The 25,585-nt window shown below is 44.0% G+C and overlaps 2 protein-coding genes across 3 annotated transcripts in view; one reads left to right on the plus strand and one right to left on the minus strand.

The window, feature by feature from the left end:
• Window positions 1-20,090, minus strand: part of LOC117639639 (aldose 1-epimerase-like) — a 151,312-nt gene extending 131,222 nt beyond the window's left edge. The window contains exons 1-9 of one of the 2 annotated variants that reach the window (XM_034375506.1): window positions 20,012-20,090; window positions 19,160-19,324; window positions 15,380-15,473; window positions 10,687-10,847; window positions 9,813-10,022; window positions 8,974-9,061; window positions 8,081-8,203; window positions 4,186-4,272; window positions 2,766-2,968 (exon numbers count right to left, since the gene is read on the minus strand). In XM_034375506.1, the coding sequence (XP_034231397.1) occupies window positions 8,169-8,203; window positions 8,974-9,061; window positions 9,813-10,022; window positions 10,687-10,847; window positions 15,380-15,473; window positions 19,160-19,324; window positions 20,012-20,050 (792 nt within the window). In that variant the 5' untranslated portion in view covers window positions 20,051-20,090 and the 3' untranslated portion in view covers window positions 2,766-2,968; window positions 4,186-4,272; window positions 8,081-8,168. Of the gene's footprint in view, window positions 1-2,765; window positions 2,969-4,185; window positions 4,273-8,080; window positions 8,204-8,973; window positions 9,062-9,812; window positions 10,023-10,686; window positions 10,848-15,379; window positions 15,474-19,159; window positions 19,325-20,011 lie in introns of those variants that run through there. The other variant, XM_034375505.1, reaches the window with a different exon arrangement.
• LOC117639742 lies at window positions 77-1,258 on the plus strand. Its single transcript, XM_034375618.1, has one exon. It carries the CDS (start codon window positions 238-240, stop codon window positions 1,192-1,194), a length of 957 nt encoding a protein of 318 aa, XP_034231509.1. The 5' UTR covers window positions 77-237; the 3' UTR covers window positions 1,195-1,258.
• Window positions 20,091-25,585: the final 5,495 nt, after the last annotated feature.

Here is a 25,585-nt window from a genome sequence, read left to right on the forward strand (position 1 = left end):
GTAGGTTAGGCCCCCCCCCTAGCTTAGGTTAGGTTGGGTTAGAGCCCTCATCTTCACCTCCAAAAAAAATCCACAAAAAATGACAAAATTTTTTTTTTCCAAAAATGCCCCATTTTTGACCCTTCCCAAGGGTAGGTTAGGACAGGTGACCTGGGGGAATCAAGATGGCGCTGGGGGACCTGGGGGTATTTATACTACTACCCGAATCGCCTCCTCATTTTTGCCTCCTCTGAGACCATGAAGATGCTGGGGTCGTGTGATATGCTGTTCAGCGACGGCACATTTAAGACTGTGCCTCAGTCATTCGCACAGTTGTTCAGCATCCACGGCCGCTACATGGGCTTCGTCTTCCCCATGGTGTTTGTCCTCACGACCCGCATGACAGAGGACACGTACAGAAGAGTGTACGAGCAGGTGAAGAGCAGGTGTGCCGAGCTTGGCGTCACATTTGGTCGTGACGGCCTGTCGTTCATGATGGACTTTGAGATAGCCAATATTAATGCTGTCCAAGCCCTGTTTCCTCGAGTTAACGTGAAAGGGTGCCTCTTTCATTTTGATCAAATGCTCTGGACAAGAGTGGTGGAGCTGGGCCTCAAGAATGAATACGAGACAGTGGGAAGTGACATCCGCCAAGACGTCGTGACGCTCATGGCCCTTCCCTTCATCCCTCTCGAAGACCTGGAAGAGACCTTCAACGAAGTGACAGAAGAAATGGACCAGCGGCTGGACGACATCGTGACTCACCTTGATGTGCACTACGTCAGAGGTGTGGAGCGACGGCGGAGACGCGTTGCACCACGCTTCGGACCTGCGATCTGGAACACCTACGAAGCTGCACTCGCTGGGGAACAGAGAACCAACAACGCAGTAGAGGGCTGGCACAACCACCTGCAGCGCTTGATGGTTATCCGCCACGCAAGCATCTGGAGGTTCCTGGAGAATTTGAAGAAGGAAGAAAACGAAATTTTCACCCAACTGACCCAGGTCAGAGGAGGCCACACCAAAATCAAGGAGCCGGTCAACAAGAAGTACCTGACGAACCAGCGGCAAGTTGAGCAGATCGTCAGCAACTACCAGCGCTACAAGGACGGCGGCGAAGTCCTGACCTACCTGAGGGCCATCGGGTACCATCTGAAGGCCGGAGCTCCACCCAACGACCAGCAGGAGGGCCAGGATGAGGAGGACCAGGAGTAAGGTGCGTATTTTTCTCATGAGAAACGTCCTAGGGAGAGCGACAATAGGATCATCTGACCTAAGATATTTTCATAACAGCTGTGGCGCGGTGTTGTCGCTGCGGAGTGCTGGTTGCCGGTGCTGCGACGCGGTGCTGCGACGCGGTGCTGCGACGCGGTGCTGCGACGCGGTGCTGCGACGCGGTGCTGCGACGCGGTGCTTGCTGCGACGCGGTGCTGCGACGCGGTGCTGCGACGCGGTGCTGCGACGCGGTGCTGCGACGCGGTGCTGCGACGCGGTGCTGCGACGCGGTGCTGCGACGCGGTGCTGCGACGCGGTGCTGCGACGCGGTGCTGCGACGCGGTGCTGCGACGCGGTGCTGCGACGCGGTGCTGCGACGCGGTGCTGCGACGCGGTGCTGCGACGCGGTGCTGCCGGGTGCTTCGATGCGGAGCTGTCATGAGGTGCTTCGGTGCTTGAATAAATTTGGACATTCTGACTCATGGACTAAATGGTTTCTGGACCTTAATTTGGAGGACATTTTTGTAGATGGACATTTAAACCTTATGGACATTTTTGGGTCGTGGACATTTTGGATCATGGACATTATTTCTCTGGACCTTATATGGTGGAATGCCGTCAACAGTTTTTACCTATCTTGTAACCCAGCGGGTCAGGAGACGAAACACTTCGCTTTGTAAATTCCGTAATCTGTAAATTCCGTCATTATTTCTGTAAATTCCGCCGTATTTCATAAGGGGTGAAATTAAAAGTCAACTTGTAGCGCTGCCACGCTCAGAGGGGTACTGTGGGGTACTATGTATGCCATCTACACCAAATTTAGCCCCTAAAGTTGAACTTTAAAAAAGAACATTTGGTACATCCAAAATGACCCTCTACGCACGGAATCACCCACTTACAATTGCATGCTTGCAAGTACACACTTACAAACGCATGCTTGACGCATGGAGTTATACGGCGCCAAGCATGCGTTTGTAAGTGTGTTCTTGCAAGCATGCATTTGTAAGTGTGTACTTGGCCAAGCATGCGTTTGTAAGTGTGTACTTGCAAGCACGCATTTGTAAGTGTGTACTTGGCCAAGCATGCGTTCGTAAGTGTGTACTTGCAAGCACGCATTTGTAAGTGTGTACTTAGTAGACAGTTAGGTTTGTAGTGCAGTAGCTCAGCACAACAGGTTTTATTCTTTCCCTTTCAGTCAGTTAGGAGGACATAATATCACTCTCATTCCAGGAACGTGACATCACGTGGAAACTGGGCATTGTGTCACATTCATTTGGGTGTGAATTGGCCAAAAATCAGCTTGTTCACATTCAAACGAACGTGACACAATGCTCAAACAAACGTGACATTTTGTCACGTTCGTTTCAACGTGATGTCACGTGCCTGGAATGAGAGTGATGTTTTCAATACAAGCTGCAAAGCGGGAGTTAGGAAATCCACCTACATTTCCGGAACAGCATCTTCTCTCGAGAGCTACCAGTACCAGATAAGATCTTTTTAGCAGGAAACCGTGAGAAACATTGTTCTTCTAGCCACTGAATGACTTGAAAGTCACGCTGATGGTTTTGTGCGCGTGCGCGGTGGTAGTGGGTTAACGAAGAGGACATTCAATTAACACCGCAAAGTATGAATCAGAGTTTGCGGTCGGTTCAAAGCTTTGGAACTCACATAGTGTAGTGAGTCGTAGTAGTTTTGACTGTACACGCAGAACGCGCCGTGCTTCTCATAGTGCACTCCTCCTTTGCCGACGACTGTTGCCTTCGTACCGGAAGAGCTGAGTGGAACAAGCACAATAGATGGATGCATTAATAATTAAAAGGAGTACATACCTCAAACTCCGATAACAAATTTCGACCGATGCCTGCGAGTGCTGAAAACGGAGACCGAGATGCCCTTTCAAGGCAACTCGCAGTTGAGAAAAATTGCTGGCAGCCTAAAAATTAATACCGCTCTTAAATTTAAGGGGGCAATACACTGAAAATGGCCCAAAACTGACTTGTGCGATTGCTTCAATTTTCATGCATGCAATTTCATGCAAAAACAATTTTTGAGGATTTTGCAAAAATGATCAAAACAGGCTTTATCGTAAAATTTTGTACTTTCGATTGCTTGATGTGCATGGTTCTAGTTCATGCGATAGCCGCTTCAATTACCTACATTTAAGCGCAAACGGGTTTGAGATATCTTCATTTTTGCGGACTGAAGAACTTCCGCCAGTTAGATTTTTAACGAAAATTTGATTGGTAACTGCTCCGCTCCCTGGCGTACGATCGACGATATTCTGGGCTTAAAATGCTTCTTTTCGTGGGTCTTGACACATGAAAAGTTTGAACAACGTACAACAACGCGTATGGAAGCAATCGCACAAGTCAGTTTTGGGCCATTTTCAGTGTATTGCCCCCCCTTAACAAACGTGACTGAGACGCTGAAACGCATCTAAATGAGCAGGTGATGAGAACAATAGTTGTGCACATAGCAGTTGCAAGGTATCTTTGGAGAAAAGTTTTAATATGACTTTTTGAACGGTGAAGCACACTGCCTTACACAGCAAATCCGAAGGCGACGGTATCCCTTTTGGCAATGCATTGAAGTAACGCCAACAAATGGCCTTGCCGAAAAATCTTGCCCTCAAAACGCCAATACACTAAAGTATTGTCAAAATTTTGTAAAATCTGGCATCAAACAATGAACTCAAGCCCTTAAGTTATTCGAAGTTCGCAAAATTTTGGCGATACTTGTGTTTATCACCTCTTTGACAGCAAGATTTTCTGCGTGGCCTTCTGTTGGCGATAGTACCCAATTGTATATCAAGAAAAGGTTCTAGAAGTATCACCATAGGATTTGGAGTATAGCACCTTTGGGACCTTTATTGCACGCGTTTAGCGAAGATTCGAAACAACTACAAAATAGTCATTTGGAATTTTGTTCCGGGTTCCAGCCTGCTGAAGTTTTCATCCGTCGTCAATTATCTTAGAACAGACCGATCCTTACTCTGGTAAGTTGTTGGAGGTGAAGAGATGTATCCCTGGTTGATCGGAGTACAATTCCAGGGTGCGGCCTGAACTGGGATGCTCTGCCCTGCAAATTTATTCAAAGTGAATTTTACACCGCGTTGAAATGAGACTTTTACATTTCTTTAATCTCATTACTGCAACGGCATGTGGTTCTTGGATTGCGACGATTCTGATGGGTGTTAGTGAATTCTTGATCGCTGGTAACTTTCATGGAGTATAAACACGTCTCCCTTTTCCCCTCAAATTCATCAAATTTTAAGTACTGGTGCTGCTGAGGAGTTAAGGTTACTGTAAGGTGAAAAAACTATCTTCCAAAGTATAGGTGGCAGTGCTTTGGTTTTTGGTGATTTAGTTGCTTACTATGAAAAACCTTTACAGCCACAGACTGGACTCCCAACTCCCATTAGTTCCAAAGTTATGAGGGTTTTAGTGTCATTTTAGTCGTTTACTAAAAATTCTCCTTGCGATGAACCAAAAAGTTTACGGAGTTGTGATTTTTTGTTTTAAGGCCCAATGGACATGCAAACAGACTAGCAAAGCCGGATTTGACAATATATGCATAGATAAGCTGTAATTTCTGTTTGGAAAATGAGTTTTGAATTTTTTACTTAAATTTGGCAAAATTTTGGTATTTTTTGGTGTTTTTTTGTGTTTTTTGAGAAAAATTCCTGTTTTATGTTGGAATTTTGGAAATCCGGCTTTGCTACCAGATAGGCAAATCAATAAAGAACTTGTAAAACAAAAATCAAGTCTCGACAACTTTTGGTTCATCGCAAGGAGAATTTTTAGTAAACGACTAAATTTGTTACGTAAACTTCAATAACTCAGAAAATAATGGGGGTTGAGTGCCTCAACTTTGGGTTTAAGTTCATCTTATAGTAAGCAACCTGAAACCTAAATACAAACATGATGCCACAATTATTTTGAAAAATGATATTTCACATTTTTTCACTTTACAGTAACCTTAAGGATACTGTGAAGTAAAACTGGCATGTCCTACAAATATTTGTCACAGAAAGTCCATTTTGAGGTCAAAATTCAACAATTACTAGACAAGGTAGGTTTACGCCAGACCGCGTCTTCGTCGTAACAGGCTTCGCGATGTCTCGCTGCCTGTTCCTCCAATCCGCGCCTGGCGTACCTACCTTGGCCTGCGGCGCTAGCCTGCCTTCGGCAGGCAATGCTTGTCCACCGTCGGTTACTTCTAATTTGTTGCATGCTGGGGGTCGCTCCGCCCCCCAGACCCCCCTTCATTCTGCATAGAGTTGCTTCATCTAGAAATTACACGATCTTGACCCTTGTAACATTATAACTTGTCGAGGCTGGGGGGCTCCGCCCCTCAGACCCCCCCAAGGCAGGGGAGATGTGCCTGCAGGAATCTCGATTTTTCGCCGTTTTTTAGTTGTTTTTCGACTATTAAAACTGAAACAGTGGAGCTAGGATAGTGATATTTCGCGTGTGCCGAGCCAAGAACACACCTAATGAGCCTGTAAAGTCTCAGACAGATCGGCCGAGCCGTTCAGGAGGAGTAGTGCACACACACACACACACGCAGACAGACAGACAGACAAAACTTTTCATCCGCACTCGAGTAACAGGCTTCGCTATCGCTCCGCCAATGAATTTGTTCCTAAAGTGGGGGGGGGGGGAACTCCTATCAGATTTTGAGTTGTGGAGGTTTGCGTTACTTTTTAGTCGTATCTCCCAAATTCTCCTCACGACAAAGGATTACCTACCCAGTCTTCAGATTTTGACGATTATATCTATTTTTGCATAGGAAAAAGATAGCGTTGGAAGATTTGAAAATGCCAATCCAGAAGAGGCTATATCTTCATGCCCATTGCCACGTTTTGTGCAAGATTCAATTATATTGACAATTCACTGGTAAAACTAAAGCGTAACTCTATGCTTGAGTCAAGCATAAAGTTACGCTTGAAGACGTTACGCTTGAAATCAAGCATAGACTAGAAATTGCCCCATGCATTTAGATAGGGGGAATCTTGGCGGATGAGCCTGTTACGCTTGATTTCAAGCGTAACCTGATTACGCTTGAAAACAGTGGGTAATGCTACGCTTTAGTTTTACCAGTGAATGCAACATATATGGCGTCAAATATTGCCATACATTTCCCATATATTTTCCTTTACATGAGGCAATTTTCGTCACGTTCGAATTCTCAATGCAGGAAGGGATCGCACGAGATTTCGTGCCTCTAGCAAAATGTTGCGAGACTTTGTGATATTTCATCAAATTTAGACGAGATTTTGCTAGATTGAACCAGATTGCACGAGATTTCTACTGATTTCATGGAAGACTTAGGTCACTTAAGTGTGCCCAGGATTTCGCGAGTGGTCGCCCCCTCAACGTCAGGGATCCTTAACTTACCTCATAGGGGTAGGTTGGGGAAGAAAAGTACAAAACGCGTACTTTGCACTGTACAGCAAATGAGGATTCAACTAATCTGCTCTCGTGAACTTGTAATCCAATGCCTTCCTAATGAAATGGATCACTGTTCATTGATTATAGTTCCCTACATTACGTACAACATGCCAAAATGTATGTGATTTTGGAACTCCTCGAAAAGGGTAAGAAAAGTACACCACCGGGAAAGAATAGTACAACGAAAAGAATTGCGATTTCGAACCAGGAGACCACCAATCTTGGCTCAATACAGGTTTACCCATAAAGTGGAGAGCTTTCACTTGCCATTAGTTCAAGTTTCGTCAAAATCGGTCAATTGTTTCTGATTCTACATGGACTCATCACAGAAGGTCCAAAAAGCCTTTTCTCAGAGATAGGTGGGTAGAGCATTTTTGTGCTTTTCTTCCCCTTTTCACGTAAATGCCCAATAACTTGTTTATTTTTAGTCTAATTCTATAACTTGTGTTGACATTTTTGCTTGTCTCGCCTAATCAAATCTATTCCCGTGATCAATTCAATTTTCATCCCGCTTTTAGTTTCTTAGAGGGTGTATTTTTCTTCCCCAGTGCCTGTACTTTTCTTCCCCAGCCGACTGTACTTTTCTTCCCCATTTCATTTTTACACTTATAAAAAATTGTGTTGAAGCCTAAGAGCATCGAACGGCACTGTTTTTCAAAGATGATGGTCTAAGCCATAAGGTGGTACCTTACACGAGGGGGTAAACACTTCAAGAAATCGTGTACAGACTACTCGGTATTACGCTGTATTACGGTGTATTACACGTGTATTACGGCCTTAAAATGCCAAAATTTGGCACATTTGACCCAAAAAATGGTATTACGATCACGTGTATTACGCGTAATACACGGTTTTGGTGTACAGGGTATTACGCGAGTGGTTACCCCCTCGACCTTACATTGGACTGTCGGCTGATTCCGCAGGAAGCTGTACTTCAAAGTACAAACATTTAAAAAAAAGATTTTCATAGTTATTTTTAATGTTTTTTTCAAACGTGCAGTTTGATTCTAAATATTCTATGTAGGACTGGGCTTAATTTATTTTTTGTCAGCGGGATGACCAATCTTTCTAAAACCACTAACGTGATGGTTTAGTGTAGTTTCAGTTCGGAGATATAACGGGTGTACTTTTCTTACCCAACCTACCCCTAAGGGCATCATAACGTTATGGTAAGAGTCAAAGTTATTACCCCTAACTTCTAACATCTTTTCAAAAGGGTAGGTTATATTTTTATGTCTCAAATTTGTGTGGATATACTTTTGCTAGTACTTTCATAAGTCCGTACCCTTAACCTTTAGCGGACATTGTCTTATGTTACGTTATGAAAGCAGTGTTAGTTAAATGTTATGTTAAGGATCCCTGCTCAACGTGTGCCAGTAATGGTTCAACTTTTTCTAAACTCCATTCAAATCATTAAATGTACGATATCTTACTCAGCTACGCGAACCATCTGATTCGGTGTGGTGTGGCATTTTGAGACGAGAAGATCAGTGTCGTAGTCCACCTTCGCCAACACATCTTTTAAAAGACGAGGTGTGCAGAAGTCGTACGGGGCACTGTGGCAAAAAAGGACGGAAAATTCTGTTAATTTTTTTCCAAGGTTCCCAAAACCCCCTTAAAACCCTGGCCAAGTATTTGAGGGGGAAAATATTCCTAAAATCTTTGTTTTAAAAAGAAATGTTGTTTACGGAAAATTTTTTTGTAAGGCCTTTCGGAAAATACTTTGGGGGTTTTCAAATACCTTTTTAAGGCCCAAAATATTTTTAAGGGGTTTCCCAAATGAAGAATTTTTGGCTTTTTAAAGGGCCCCTCCCTTGGATATTCCGCCCAGGAAAAGTTTTGGGGGATTTCCTGTTTCCCCATCTTTGACGAAATTTTATGGCATCTATAAAAAAAAATTCCTTTTTTATTCCAAGGAAAAAGTTGAAATTGAAGTTTTTTTTAAAGTTACAAAAGCCAAATCCCTTTTTTTGTCAAAATTCTTTTTTTTGTGGAAAAAGTTTGTAAGGGTTTTTTCATTCAAGAATGGTTGGACCCCTAATGTTTTAAAGGGCGTGACTTTTGTCGGCCCCTTTTTTCAACTTTTTTTTCAGTTCCCAAAAAGGTATTTCCCCCGGAAAGGGGGGGGGGGGGGAAAATTTCCCCCTGACCCTTAGATAGGCGCTTGAAAGGTAGGAAAAAAGCACCACTTTACCCCTGTAAGTAGGCAAAAAGTGCTATTTTGACCCACCCTTGGGCCGACTCAAGATCCGCCACTGGAGTAGTGTCCATGATCGTGAAACTTTCAGTTGCAAGTTTTCAACTGTGCGGAGAAGATGATTCTTACCAACATGATTGTCGTATATATCCAGAGGCTGGTAAAGATCAGCGTTGAGCTTCAGACGCGTGGCGTACACTCCCTCTGCACCAGCATCCTGTTACGCAATGCACCTTAGCAACTTAAGAAAACAAGAACTGGGTCCCACACTTCTCGTGTTCTAGAAAGTGTTTCGATGAAGGCGACAAAATGTCAAGGTCCTTTGACCATCATGTCACATTCGTTTCAACGTGGATAGACTAATGGCTTATTTTCATTCTAACGAATGTGACATAATGCTCAAAAGAACGTGACATTTTGTCACATTCATTTCAACGTGGTGTCACGTTCCTGAAATTTTGAGAGAGATGACAGAAAATTTCCTAAACCATTGAATCAGCACGTACACTGAGACTAGGTGGTGCCCAGAAACTGACCGACTAAGTCGGCCGCCCCAGTTTTTAGGGCGACTTGAGTCGCCTAGTTTTAGGGCATCTCGGTCATGTAAATACTAAGCGTACTTATCTATGCTGGCCTAAGGCATTGCACACAAGTTTGCATGCACGTGGATAAACTCAATGGATTTCACATTCGGGTGGCGTCAGAGGTGCCCTGAATCTAGGCGCAAAGGGTGCCCCGAATCTGGGCAGCACGGACCAACCCCAAAGGTGCTCAAAATGTGGGCGCCTGGGGTCAGCATAGATCAGTGCTCAGTATTTACACGCCCTATAGGGCGACTTAGTCGGTCAGTTTCTGGGCACCACCTTGTCTCAGTGTATGCAAAAAGAAAAACTTCACCTGCACCTGAAATCAATTTTCTTTTTACTAAAATAAATGTTTGTGGAGAGTTTTGGAGCGCCTCTACTCACGTGTCCTGCGAGATTCATGTACCAATGACTAAAGACATTGATGGGCGTAGCCTTGGTCGTCTCGGCGCGCATGGCCACTTGGAGGCTGCTGTCCTCCGTGAGGCGGTAGGTGACCTGCGCCTGCACTGCACCGGGAAAATGCTCATCGCCGTCCGGCGAAAGCAGACTGAATGTGACGCCGTCTGCGCGCGTGGAGGCTTTCCACACGGCCTGCACGGAACGTAAATTTCCAGTTAAGGATACTGTCAAGTGAAACTAGCATGTCCTAGAAATATTTTTCACAGAAAATTCAATTTGTGGTCAAAATTCGACCACTATTAGATGAATCTGTTCCCAAAGTTCGGGGCCCCAACTCCCCCCATCTGAAGACTGGGTAGCTTATCCTTGGTCGTGAGAAGAGTCTGGGAGCAACGACTAGGCTTACGTAAAACTCCATAACTCAAAAACTAATAGGAGTTGGGGCCCTAGTCAAGTGTTCGAGTTTATGCAAAAAAAATGCTACTTTTACCCATAAATTGAGACATTTGACACAAGTGTTAAAAATATCTAAGGGCCACTTTTTTCACTTCACAATAACTTTAGGGGAGTAAAATTGGGCCAGAAGACCGGTGGAGGCGGTCAAAATCTCTGACGTGTTTGGAGCCCCAGAGTCCCTAAATGGGATACGAATCGAACGTGTGACCGCGCCAAAGGATTGCTCTCCGAACGAGGAATCCTTTGGTGGGGGTCATGCGCTCGGTTCGAGTCCGGCGACTCTGGAGCTCAAAACCTGTCAAGAACTTTTGCCGCTACCACCGACTTTCTGGCCTGCTGTGGAGTGGAGTGCCGTCGCGTTCGCAACTCTGCTCGGAGCGAGGCCAGCATGTCTGCCAACCTGGTCCCATCCCTTGATGCCGCCTTTGATGGTGTAGTGTGAGCGCGATCCAGAGGGGTTCAGCTTGTACACTTGCCCGTCCAAGGTGAATGAAGAGTTGGCGATGCGGTTGGCCACCCGACCTATGATCGCACCGAATCGCCGTTTCTTGTCGACGTACTCTGAGCACAGGGCATACCGCATGAAGGTTTGTTAGTAACGAGCACTCCACAAGTCGAAAAGCGTACATAGTATGCTCTACCTGGAGCATGCCTGATAGCACACTCTAGCTAGCGCATGCCTGCCAAAGCATGCACTAACTAATGCATACAGTCCATTGTACACGCTAACTGAAGATGCATGAAGCGCATAGGGGATAGGGAGTTTTCTGCATTAGGAAGCGTGTACATGGCATGTTTGTACTAGTCAGTGCATGCTTTGGCATTGCACATGTGTAGATGTAGCTGTGGATTTAACTGTGGACTAAAAAGCTTGGACTACAGAGTTAGGACTAAAAACCTTGGACTATTGAGTTTGGCCTATTGGGCTCGCTTTCTGTAACTTGGCATATATGACTGAGACTATGTATACGCATATGAATGTATACGCATATGAATATAGGATTAATAATAATAGGAGGATACCTCTAGTAAACTTCAGGTAGGAGAGTGGGGGGGGGGGTCATTTCGAACGTTCAAATCCCCGGGTGCTTCGCTTCAATCAGCAATAATGCACGCTTTACGATCTGCACAGCAGGAAAACAATGTGTCCGCGATCACCCTTGAAAGAGCGTGCCTAATTACGTAGCGAGAATTCAATTTCACACTCCTTTTCCTAGGCCAAACGTTTTGTATGGCACGAGGGGGTATGCACTCGCGTAATAGTCGGTTCACTCTATCTGTAATAGCACGCGTAATAATACGCGTAATAGTCGCGTAATAGCCGAAATTGTCAAAATTTTATCAATTTTGGTGTGTTTTAGGCCGTTTTTAGCTAAATTCCGATTAATTTGTGGCGTAATAGCGTAATAGTCGGTACACAGGTTCAGAGAGCGCATACCCCCTCGGTATGGCAGCACTGGCAGTACTGCGACGACCATTGAAGGCTATTTTAACCCCATTTTAACACATCGGCCATCAGGGCCGACCAAAATAGTGGTCGGCAAAGATGTGCATGTTCACCAAACTTGACTGCAGACGATAAAGTGATATTAACACGGCTACGTCGCACTTACACTGTTAAAAACTAGGGGTACGCGCCGTTTAGTTTGAGCGCGTAGTAGGCGAGCGATGCGTCTGAACACATTCTTATAGGAGATGGCAAAGAGTGAAGAATAAGGCCAATACAGTGTCTTCCGTAACGAAAGGGCCGGAATTAATGTCATTTTCGTGATTATCTTACTGAAAACTGCAGGAAACTATGTAAAACTCAACTTCAAAATTTTGGTCCGAAATTGGTAAATATTTGGAAAAGTAAAGGTCTGGGATGAAATTGGAAGTCATTTTCGTGATCAGCACACCAAACACTGCAGGAAACTGTGAAAAACTCGACTATAGAATTTTGGTCCGAAAATGGTAAAATTTGGAAAAGTAAAGGTCGGGGATGAAATTGGAAGTCATTTTCGTGATCGGTGCACCAAAAACTGCAGGAAACTATGTATAACTCGATTTAAAAAATTTTTGGTCCGAAATTGGAAAATTTTTGGGAAAAGTAAAGGTCTGGGATGAAATTGTAAGTCATTTTCGTGATCAGCACACCAAAAACTGCAGGAAACTATGTAAAACTCGACTTAAAAATTTTTGATCCGAAATTGGTAAATTTTGGGAAAAGTAAAGGTCTGGGATGAAATTGGAAGTCATTTTCGTGATCAGCACACCAAATACTGCAGGAAACAATGACTCACTGAGAAAATTCTGGTCCAAAATCATGTAATTCTAGTTGAAAGTATGGGCCTGCAGTTGTTAACATGAACGCAATTTCTAAGTGTTTTTCCCTGTTCATGGTGTCGTAACATGAACCCTGACACTGTTACTCAGTCGAGTAACATTCAACAGTCAGCATTGAATTGCTTAGTACGATTCACAAATGCTTCAATTACCATTTGATATCTCCTTGTTATTGAACTTATGAATACGCAATGTTCTTTGTAATACCTATAAAGCCTTTTATCTACCTTTTATTTTAAACTAGTGGATGAAACTAGATTTATCTCAATTAATTAAAATGAGACACATTTACAGGCAGGCTGATTGCAACTACTTTACGGAGAAGACCTTCTGCTAGATCCAATGAATCGTTTCATAGAATCCAATGTCGAGCCCACTTATTGCTAAACGCAAGTTAATCTTATTCATAATGATAATTCATGATGTGATATTTAATTTTTGAAACAGTATAGCATAAGTATTTACCTAACATTCTGAGTAAATTAAAAACTCAAACCATGACCGACACAAATTACCAGTTGTCACAGGCAATATATGATGAAGTTAAAAGAATCGTCTCATGAAATCATATGACCAAGTCACTGAATCGTCTCATTGAATCAGATGTCAATGTCAATCCTTTTATGCGCTACACTCACTCACCATATAGTTATCTTTAAGGTTAGTACTATAGTAAACTCACAGCATTGCAATGAAGCCTTTTCCCAGAGTCAGTGCCAAGAGTCAGCAAAGACTTTTTATTTTGGCAAGATTAGTGTCTGGTTTGTACTTTTGGATTGTATCAATCTATTTTCTAACTGTTATTGAGCAAAGCAAACAACTAAAAAGAATAATGTCTGAGAATAAAAATGGAAATACACTCTCAAAGCTTACAAACACCAAATCATTCTTGCAATTATCAAACACACACACACTCCACTGACTAAAACATTTCCCCTGTAGCAGGGGAGGGGGCGGACAGACGAAACGCGTAATAATTGTCACTTTCATTTTCCGTATTTCACTGCGTTGACACTCCGGAGGGGTTTCAATCATTCTAGAATGTTGAAAAACTAAGGTCGATCTCATTTCCAAACCGTTCTGCTATTTATTTTGTTTTATTTGTTGATTTGCTTGTGTCCCGTATTTGAGAGCCGCGGCCGCAGGGATGAGAAATTGGTAACTAACTGCTGCCAACCTAACCATGCTAATAAACTGATTCAAAAAGATGTTTTGAATATTTCAAACGATACTAAACAACGATTTGAAACAAACTCGTGTTGGGCGGAAGTAAGACGACGCTAAATGCGAAGTAAGGAAACTATACCTGTTGTAGTCGCTAAGAAACGTGAGCGTGTACGAACAGAGGGACAGACAGACTCACGACCAGTCACTTTTTGGAGCGCCCAAACACGGCAAGGGCTCGCTATCGCTCGCCAACAAGGGCTCGCTATCGCTCGCCAATAATTGGCTGAGCGATAGCGAAGCCTGTTACTCCAGTGGGGTTGAAAAATTTTTCCTGTCTGTCTGTGTGTGTACACTACTCCTCCTGAACGGCTCGGCCGATCTAGCTGAGATTTTGCAGGCTTATTATGTATGGCCTTGGCTTGGCACACGCAAAATTTCACCATCGTAGCTCAACTGGTTTGGTTTTTATAGCCGAAAAACACTTAAAAAACGGCGAAAAATCGAGTTTTTCTGTGCAGATCGCCTTTGTCTTGAAGAAAGAGGGGTCTGGGAGGCGGAGCCCCCCAACCAGGACAAGTGAAAAAGCTACAAGGGTCAAGATCGCGTTATCTGCAGATGAAGCAACTCTATCTAGAATGAAGGGCGGGGGTCAGGGGGGCAGAGCCCCCTTGCACGCAACACGTTAGGAAAATCGACGATGGAGAAGCCATTGCCTGCCGAAGGCAGGCTAGCGCCGCAGGCCAAGGTACACCGGTAAAACTGAAGCGTAGTTGTATGCTTGATTCAAGCATACAACTCCGCTTGAAGACTTTACGCTTGACGTCAAGCGTAGAGAAGAAATTCTCCCATGCATTTAGATAGGCGGGAGAGGGGCAAAATGGAGAACTATGCTTGAAGCCGAGCGTTGTTCTACTACGCTTGAAGAAAGGCGTAAAACTACGCTTGAGTTCTACCAGTGTAGGTACGCCAGGCGCGGATTGGAGAAACAGGCAGCGAGACATCGCGAAGCCTGTTACGACAAGACGCGGTCTGGCGTTAACCTCCCTTGTCGTAAATTTACGACATTTTGTAGAACAATTATGTCGTTTTTAAACGACATATTTTGTTACGACTCAAGTCGTAAATTTACGACATATCTGTCGCTAATTTTGATAGCGAGACGTTCCGTTTTGAAACGAATTAAGTCCTAAGTTTACGACTTAATCGTAAGTTTACGAACGATCGTAATTGATTTATGGAATATGTCGTGCAGTTATGACTTCAGTCGTACATTAACGACTCTTGTCGTAAATTTGTGACATGAATCTCAAATAAACGACACAAATCGTAAAAAAACGAGCAAAATTGCAACTTTTGACCAACTTTTCGGGGATTTCAGATTCCAAAATATTTAATCGCGATTACGACACTGTCGTAGAAAAACGATTTTTTAGTCGTTCAGTTACGACGAAGTAGTTTGAGAACGATTTCCGTCGCTATCAAAATTAGCGACATTTTCGTCGCTAATTTACGACAAAATTTCTGACAGTGTAGCCCACAGTTTTGATAAAGAAATGCAACGATAATGCAAAGGTTCATTAAACGGCGAAAGGGAGACCTGCCTTTGAGCGTGTCGTGGCCCAGCAGCACGTCCTTCGAGCGGCCCTGCTTGTCAGGGACCGTGATGGACGTCAAGTACGCCCCGTAGTTCATGACCTGCCGAAAGAAAGCAAAGGATGCACTCTGAAAGCATTTAAAACTATTTAAGGACATGCGAAGAAAAAATCTTGCTAAGGAAGTATTAAGAGCGTACGCACTGAGAATCCAAATTACGCCCATTGGTGCAATGCTTTTGCATTGCACATGAAGTGTAATGCCTTTTCGGGATGGATTGCACGTTAGGTTTAATATAGTGTGGCGATATCTCACCCAAGTAGAAGGAACTGAAGTTATATCTGGGAAGTGCAATTTAACTATATTTGTTAGACTGTCCGCTGCATACTTTCTGTTTACATTAAAAAAAAAACAACCTTAAAGCGGACCCAAACACATGATCATTAACAAATCGTTCTATAGTTTAATCACAACGGGAATCAGACTTACAGACTGCAGGTCTACCATAAGTATAAATTGAATGAATTGTAAATTGAGTGTAAATAGAATGATGTCTAGACAAAAAGCTGATAAAACTACAGATAAAGCGTTGATATACTTGAGTCAATAGTAGTAATTTAACACTTTTTGGAAGTATTGTTTACCTAAGCAATTGAGAGTGCAACATAGCTAAAGATCAAGCTGAGGTTTTGACACTATTAAAGAACTGAACTCTTGGCTGCGAAAAAACTGCAGTCAGACTACTATTCCGAGTACCACCTGAACAGTGCACAAACTTGTAAATAATTAGAGTTTTTTTCACACTTTGACTGTAGGGTCAGGGCGGGGAAAAACTGGACAGGGGAAGAACTGGACACCCTACATTTTACTTCAAATGCCGTATGTACTGGCCTGACAACTGTCGTGTAATGAACCGCTGCACTGTGGGAAAAAATCACAGTAAATCCTGTAGTGATTAGTACAGCTGTCACTGTAGTTCAGAGTACAGGATTTACTATACTTTTTTACAGGATCTACTGTACTTTGTACGGGATTCACTGTACCACAGGAGTGGAGTACGGAATATCCTGTACCAGGTACAGTAAACACTGTAGCCAGGCACAGTAAATCATGTGTTCTGAACTACAATAAATCCCGGCAAAAAAATTAACGGGATTTACTGTGGTTTTTTCGTACAGTGTGATGCCACGGAACAACTTTTGATATTGTTATTCCTGTGCCTACGGTATTTGAAGTAAAATATGGGGTGTCCAGTTCTTCCCCTGTCCAGCTCTTCCCCGCCCTGACCCTACTGAAGTTTATGCACTGCAGTTTTTCACTCGGTACTGTCAGTCGGTACTGAGTTAAAACTAGACTTCCTTCCACCCGGGCTGTGCATTGCACCAAACGTGCTATACGCTGTTGTCCCTGGGTGTTCCATAACTAAGCGCGTTAACAGGAGTCTCCAGGTCGGCCGCCGGCCGTGCCTCCGCGCGGGGAGCCGATGCAGACCGAAATGAAAATCGCGATTTCTCGCAAACGGCTGGCCCAAAAAATTTCAAACTTGGTAGAGAGACTGGCAATAGACCAGGCCCGCCTCCGGTCCGGTCAAATCCGGTCCGACATTGCCTGTTTGCCTACTGGCGTGATCGGCTCGAAAAACGGAGACCGCCGTATCTCGGCTGCTGGGCACGATATCAAAAATCGGGCTTCTCGGCGTTGTAGTCCAACTTGTTCCCTGCCGCCTCTCCAAATTTCAAGTCAAAATCTTGAACGGTGTGGCCGTAATTTGGGAAACGCCGGGACGAAAAACGCGACTTTTCGGCGACTGGCGTGGCGAAGGCAGGCTGGAGGCAGGCAAACAGGCCTGATCAAGGGACCGGCCCCCGAAGTGCCCCCGCCACACCTCCCCCGCCCCCGCCCGGATAATATTATACGACCCAGCACTGGTGCGAATAACAGCCCAGCCGTTATACACCCCAGAAGAACTGGTGCGGATAAAGACCCAAACCGTTATACACACCAGTGATCCCCCTGGAGGGATCTGCTGGGTCGCATAACCTATTGAATTCTTGGGTGCACCAGCTGGGGCGGATAAAGCCTTATTTGTTATACGCCCCAGCTGGGGCGCACAATACTTGTAATTGTTATGTGCACCAGTTTTTAGAGTCTTTTAACTGAAAAATGCGCAGATTTCACAGATTTCATTTTAAGTTTTTTTTTTTCCTTTCCAAGTCCTAACTGATTTGGCATTTCCACAAATGTCCATTGGTACTGGAGACTTGGTGCAAATACTGTACACCCATACACACACAAATACGCCACAGTCTTAGTCTTGCTGCTGACTTGAAAAAGAGCAGTTAGGACTGAACAGTCTCAATGCGCGGGAAAACAAACGATGCGAATCTGTTAATGCGGCCAGAACCAGTGACCACTAAAATTTTAAACTATCAAAGTCTGCCAGGGAAAATCAGGATGAAGGAGGCAAAACAAGAAGGGGACAGCAAGGAATCACCACAATGTATTATGTTATCTCTTTTCTTTCTTGTAGATAATGAAATCTGCGCATTTTTCAGTTAAAAGACTCTAAAAACTGGTGCACATAACAATTACAAGTATTGTGCGCCCCAGCTGGGGCGTATAACAAATAAGGCTTTATCCGCCCCAGCTGGTGCACCCAAGTATTCAATAGGTTATGCGACCCAGCAGATCCTTCCAGGGGGATCACCGGTGTGTATAACGGTTTGGGTCTTTATCCGCACCAGTTCTTCTGGGGTGTATAACGGCTGGGCTGTTATTCGCACCAGTGCTGGGTCGTATAATATTATCCGGGCGGGGCGGGGGAGGTGTGGCGGGGGCACTTCGGGGGCCGGTCCCTTGATCAGGCCTGTTTGCCTGCCTCCAGCCTGCCTTCGCCACGCCAGTCGCCGAAAAGTCGCGTTTTTCGTCTCGGCGTTTCCCAAATTACGGCCACACCGTTCAAGATTTTGACTTGAAATTTGGAGAGGCGGCAGGGAACAAGTTGGACTACAACGCCGAGAAGCCCGATTTTTGATATCGTGCCCAGCAGCCGAGATACGGCGGTCTCCGTTTTTCGAGCCGATCACGCCAGTAGGCAAACAGGCAATGTCGGACCGGATTTGACCGGACCGGAGGCGGGCCTGGTCTATTGCCAGTCTCTCTACCAAGTTTGAAATTTTTTGGGCCAGCCGTTTGCGAGAAATCGCGATTTTCATTTCGGTCTGCATCGGCTCCCCGCGCGGAGGCACGGCCGGCGGCCGACCTGGAGACTCCTGTTAAGGCCGTCGGAGCAGCCGTCTATACTGAAGATGGCCGCTCCGAAACAACATATTCAGTGGCGTCCGCAGAGGCCCCCGCAGACCGAGCGTTTTTCCACTTTTGTCGATCGAAACGTTATAGTGCGGAAAAGTTGCCTTTCGCAAGTACAAATTCAGATCAAAAAAGTTTTTTTTCAAATAAGTTAATATCTTCCGATCCCACAAAGCGTGCAAAGTTTCGAAACTTTGAATAAATTTTGTGCTTTTTCGAGATTTTTCAAGTATCACCAATTGGTTTCGTTCTTTTTTCTTTTACCTCATAACGCGTTTCTAAGACGATAAAAAATATATTCAGAAGCCCACGTGACCCTAATGGATCGATGGGAGAGGGGAGAATGGAACTCAAACTGGTCCATTTAACTAGATTCGATCCCAGTCCAAAAAAACGTGCGTTAACATAGAGTGGATGATGAAAATGGCATGGAACGGGCTAAGGGCGACCCAAATAACACATTTGAAGGCGAGGAGTACCTGAAATGACATGTCCTTATTTTTTATCGTATAACGGAACACTGTCTGTCCGGACACATTTCCAAAGCGCTCGCTTGAGACTTGCACTCCAGGCGTTGCTGGTCCAGTGGCGTCTGGTACAGTTCCCTTGAGAGCCGGTCCGCAGCAGTCCAGCGGTTTGACCACCTGAAAACGATCCATGAGGGTCAGTTATATAATCGCTTCATGCTGCATTCCTTTTTTGGAAAACATCATTCCTCCATTGTGTATAAAGAGCCTTAAGCACCTGTACTGGTGCACATGCAGGGTGGGTCCTATATATAGTCCCATGTCCCATAACAGCTCTAAAGCACCTGAATTCTTGTTCTAGATTTTGCCACTTCAATTTTTTTGTCCCACTAACTTTAATAGATCCTCGGGAATGTAGGAAATTACCTTCCGCCCCAAGTTACCTTCGTTCATGACAACACTCTCATTCCAGTAACGTGACACCACGCGTTGAAACGAACGTGACACTTTGTGACGTTCGTTTGAGCATTGTGTCACATTCGTTTGGATGTGAATCGGCTTAACACTACCTTGTTCACATTCAAATGAATGTGACACAATGCTGAAATGAACGTGACATTTGGTCACGCTCGTTTCATAGTATGACGTACTAGATGAGAGTGCAGGTTGGAAGATCCTTGCGCTTTTAAAATAGTGATTCTTTAGTCTTCACGAAGTTCAACTTCTCTTTTATATTCAGTCAATTCATCACAACTTGAGACAATTTAGATACGACCAATTTAAACATGCCAGTTCTGTTACTTCTCTCAATTCCTCTTAAACCAGGCTCGGAGCAATAATACGAAATTCCCGACTTAAACTTACATTGAGGACGGAAACGAAAATTACAGCGTGCAGCCACATGTTCGGTCTTTTTCTGCGCCCAAGCCGAACTCGTGTGAAACTCATAAAAAGGAATAACTAACATTTGGCCAACATAACGGGAAGAAAGCCCTAATGAAACCAGCCCTCTCGCAACTTACGATAAATTCCCCACAAACTGTGATCTGAGGTCGCTTCCCTTCACTGACGTCAGTCTTTAGTTTTCTCTTCTGTTTTCATGTTAATAGTGTGACTCTGGTGCCTTTGAACTGTTACAGAAAGCTCAATTGCGTATAGGTGTGTTGGTAGCCATGAGTCACGAGAATCGTGCAGTAGGTGATGCCACCGTACTCTATCCCACAACTACCCCACCAGTCCCCTCAACCCGCACGAGGTGTTCAATGTCTTGGTGGCCAGCGGCAGCCGACTGCAGGCAGCGTGAGGTGGTCAGTGGGGGGGGATACGATGGGCTCGCCTTTGCTCTGACGGCAGTCACGATAGACAGGCGTGGGCCAGGTTTTACTGCTGATGATGCCAGTATTGCAAATACCAAAAAAATAACCTCCTTTGAAAGCTATTGACACCACAGCGGGGTCTGGCTCTGCCATTCAGAGTGAGATCCCGCATGATGCCCCGCGCCATTGCCTACAGGACAGACTGGCCCAGTTATGAGAGTGCTTAGTTGATGGTACTTGTTAATAAGCACAGAACCATTATCAATAATCATCGACATAAGGATTTCTCCAAGACATGGGGCATCATTCAGGCGGAGATGACTGAGAAGAATCTCTTCTACGAGGAAGATGTCCTCAGGAAACGGTTAAAGGGAATGAATAAATATTACCCGGACAGACGACAGTGGCGCCATCTCTCGGGAGTATCAACAAACAACCGGTCAACATGATCTTCCCTAAACATTCCCCCGATTTGACACCACGAGGCGGCGAACAATGGAGCTACAACAGTGTCAGAGTGCAAAAGATTTGTACAAATTTTTCTCACAAGATGAGAAGAAAATTGTTGAAGCCCTTCAAAGAGAGGGGTTCCTCCTGCCTTTGCGAAGGTGCAAGAAAAAAACTTGCAAAACTATGCAGGTCTTGTATCGTAATAAAGATCACAAGGGCCACTATGCAGCCTATTGCAAGAACTGTCGAAAGTTCTCCTCGCTGACTGATGGCACGTTTTTTGAAGGAACAAAACTTAGCTTCGAGGACATATTTATCAGCATGTGGTTTTGGGTGTGCCACGTATCGTCTTATGATACTGCCAATGTTACTCAGATTATCAGAGCAGGTGTGGTTCAGTACCACAGATATTTTAGGTAATATATCTACATACTTGAATGAATCACCCTTCTACCTGTTGAATTTTGAATTGGTTTTATTCCTTGTTTCATTTATTTACAGAGATATAGCTTCCTGGAAGATTCTATCGATGCCAAGACTGCAACTAGGGGGGGGGGAGGGTGCATTGTTCAAATAGATGAATCTGTAATAACAAAACGAAAGTATAACCGAGGTAGGGGGGTAGGAAAAACAATATAAGAAAAATCACTACAAATCCAAAGGTCAGACTTTACGCCTCTGGAGAGGCGAGACAAAAAGTCTCGCCACATTTTGGCGATACTTTCATGTCTCGCCACAATATGGTCAGATTCAAATGTCTCGCCAATTTATGGCGAGACTTTTTTGTCTCGCCAAAATATGACCCAAAATTATTGAATAGGGTAGGCAATGCATGGATTCATGGCAAAATAGATAAACTACTGCATTATTCACAAAATTCATAAGAAAACATTTCTGATCACCACTCATAGTTGTTTGACCCACTGGGGACTCTCAAGAGTAACGCTGTTTGTTTCGCTCATAAACCAAGAGGTGCGTCTTCACATAACAGGGCCGCTCACATTCAGTTTCATTGAAATCAGATTGTACTCACAATAATCACAGTAGCACTGTGGCTATGAAGAAATTTGCAGGCAGGTTGAGAGTTGATTCATCCAATAAAGATTGTGTACAAACATGTAGCTGTGAGTACTGTACAACTTGGTCCAGAGCACAGATGGTGTAGACTGTTGATGAACTAAACATTTTGACAATTATCCTTTTCCACACGCAGTTTGACAATAGCTCGAACGATAAAAAGACATCTTCGCGAACAGATAACCCAGTTGGCAACAGTCGTCATCGCTCCAAACTAGAAAAAACTTAATTTTATTGATGCAAAGTCGGGAGGAAAACATGATAACCAGCGGCCATTTCCTCAGGTTACTTTTGTTTACGAGATGTGAGGATGTGACTGCGAATACTGGTTTGGTCATGCGTATAATTTCCCAACCCGAATCTGAATCTAAATCGTCACGCCCATAACTGCCCATAACCTCTTCTGTCCAAAAACAAAAACATAGCCTCTAAAATGGCTGCCAGCCTCTGAGCGATTGTTTGACTTGCAACGATATAATTTAGTTTTTCCTAGTTTCGAGCAATGACGACTGTTGCCAACTGGGTTATCTGTTTGCGAAGATGTCTTTTAATCGTTCGAGCTATTGTCAAACTGCGTGTGAAAAAGGAGAACTGTCAAAATGTTAAGTTCATCAACAGTCTGCACCATCTGTTCTCTGGGCTAAGTTGTACAGTACTCAAAGCTACATGTTTGTAGACAATCTTTATTGGATGAATCAACTCTCAACCTGCCTGCAAATTTCTTCATAGCCACAGTGCTACTGTGATTATTGTGAGTACAATCTGATTTCAATGAAACTGAATGTGAGCGGCCCTGTTATGTGAAGACGCACCTCTTGGTTTATGAGCGAAACAAACAGCGTTACTCTTGAGAGTCCCCAGTGGGTCAAACAACTATCAGTGGTGATCAGAAATGATTTCTCGTGAATTTTGTGAATAATGCAGTAGTTTATGTATTTTGCTATGAATCCATGCATTGCCTACCCTATTTAAATAATTTTGGGCCATATTTTGGCGAGACAAAAAAGTCTCGCCATAAATTGGCGAGACATTTGAATCTGACCATATTGTGGCGAGACATGAAAGTATCGCCAAAATGTGGCGAGACTTTTTGTCTCGCCACATTTTGGCGTAATGTCTTTCCATTCAGTTTGCAGTGATGGGTTTTGGGAATTTATAATGTCAACACTAAGACTGGGATAGTATTATATGTAGTTAAGAGGGACAAAGCAACTTTAATTCCGCTCATCAGGGAGTATGTTGCTGAAGGCTCGCTTTATAAGGGATTAAACAGGTGGTACACCCACAGAACAGTGAACCACTCCAAAGAATTTAAGAGTGCTGACGGCACATGTACTAATGGGGTTGAGGGATACTGGTCACGTCTTAAACAGTTCTGTAGGCATAAGGGAGAGTGGGGTAATTCCGGACACGGGGTAATTCCGGACACTTCGATTTTCACTGGGTTTGAGTGAAGATAACTCAAAAGCCCGCCTAACAGAGGAAGATAATCAGTTAAAAATGATAATTCCAAATCGCCAAGGTAGGAGGTCAAACCGTTTGGCTGTGGTCGCTTCACGAATTTTGAGAAACCATCAAAAATAGGCAAAAGCTGCATCTTTCCCCCGTATTTCCATGTACTTATCGTACCTTACCATCAGGTTCAGTCCCATGACTAAAATTCTATCATATTATATGGTCATTGGACTTTACTTTGGCGTTTCGGGAGTGTTCGTATGGCTCGCCGCGAGGGGCAAACAACTTGAATTTAGGTGTACATTTTCCGTGAAATAACGTGAAATAACGCCAAAATAAGCGTGAAATAGCGTGAAATAAGGGTGAAATAGCGCGAAATAACGTGAAATAACGCGAAATAACGTTGAAATACCCTTGAAATAACGTTGGAATAACAATGAAATAACGTGAAATAACGTGAATTTGAAATAACGGTGTACAAATTTTGACGAAGTTGTTTGCCCCTCGGCTCGCCGTTTTCTTACAATGTAACATCAAAGGTTTTCACTACCTGTGGGGTAAATCCGGACAAGAAGTACTTCCTGCGCGCGCGCAGGAACTTGAAGTGGTTGACCTGAACAAGGAATCGATGTGGATGCCGGATAAGGAAAAAGAAAAAAAGGAGGATATGCTGCGCCGCCTGAAAATAATTATTTTCTTCAATTTCCCGCATTATATTAAGGTAGTGGGTTCAAAATTGTGGACATGAATCCCCACCGTTAGGAAGGATAAAGAAAGAAAGAAAAATAGCATTTGTAGCTATGTTTAAGAGCTTTACTCAAGACAGTGTTGTCAGGGTTTTGATAAAAACTATTCCTTATAATATGCTTTGAGTAATAATCAAACACTTCAGTTCGCAGCAAATGTCCTTGTACGCCTTCTAAAAGCATGCCTGACATCAAAACAAGCGAAAGTAAGCTCGAGTAGTGTCAAATTTTAAGGTCGTTCCGGAATTGCCCCATAGGTCGTCCGGAATTACCCCAGGCTGGGGTAATTCCGGACACGTGCAGGGCTTTTGTTAGGCGCCTATATCTCCCTAACCGTTGCTGAGATTTGGCTTTCATGTATATCATTGTGAAGGTAAAGGTCCATACTTTACTCTCCTGTAATAACATTTGACCCAAGAAGCATATTCAAGCTCAAAGACCGAAAAGAAAAAAAGCGTCCGGAATTACCCCACTCTCCCTTACTAATGTTCTGCGAAGCCAACTGCTTGCAGAACATATTGACGAGTTCATGTATCGTCAATATTTTCAGGGTAGCCCTCACTTCCGCTTCAAATCCTTCCTGGAGCACTTGAAGGAACGATACCCGGTACTTAAATAAATTTTTGGGCTTTAGGTTAGGGAGGAGGGAAATTATCTGGAGGTTGTAAAAGTTTACCTGTAAATAAAATTATTGAACTTGTACCTTCTACAATAGAACATATCTTTCTTGTCCTGGCCTTGGCTTTCCATTTAGATCTGCAAAGCAGTGGAGGTGGCAATCATAGGCCCAAAACTTACTCCGCCTTTCATGTCCATGGACCTCATCATTCCAATAGCGAAACAGTTGCTTTAATTTAATGATTTTATTGGCCCGTCCCGTTTATTTTTTGTAAAAAAATGACGGAGGGACGGAGGGATATAGTATGACTCGCGCTGCTCGCTGGGGGCTCCGCCCCCAGACCCCCGCATGTGTGGGGCGCGATCCGAAGTATTTTCCGTGGTGACCAAAGGCAAATTTTCTAAGGAAGTAAATGTGCTGCTTCTTTGAAAGGTCTATTTAACAGCTTTTGACCATATAATTAAGCTACTTTTACTGCCCAAATAGATAGCTTGTGTTGCATTGGCTACTGTGGCAGTCAATGGGTGCATACAAGGTCCGGAAAATATTGAAGACTGCTTTGACAAGGATAGAGGTGAATGGAAAAAACCGCAAGTCTCTACGACCACTCCTTAACCCCAAACATTTCTATGAGTGTGTCAGTGAGTGAGTCGCAGTCAGTCAGTCGGATTGGGGCTATATAGATTCTTGATGATGATGATTTACCCAAATGCCGGTGGCGGGGACCCGACTGCTGCAGTTTCGGAAATTCTCAACCAGACCTACACGGTAAAAA

The sequence above is a fragment of the Thrips palmi genome, unplaced genomic scaffold (assembly GCF_012932325.1).
Source record: "Thrips palmi isolate BJ-2018 unplaced genomic scaffold, TpBJ-2018v1 HiC_scaffold_11, whole genome shotgun sequence".
NCBI lineage: Eukaryota > Metazoa > Arthropoda > Insecta > Thysanoptera > Thripidae > Thrips > Thrips palmi.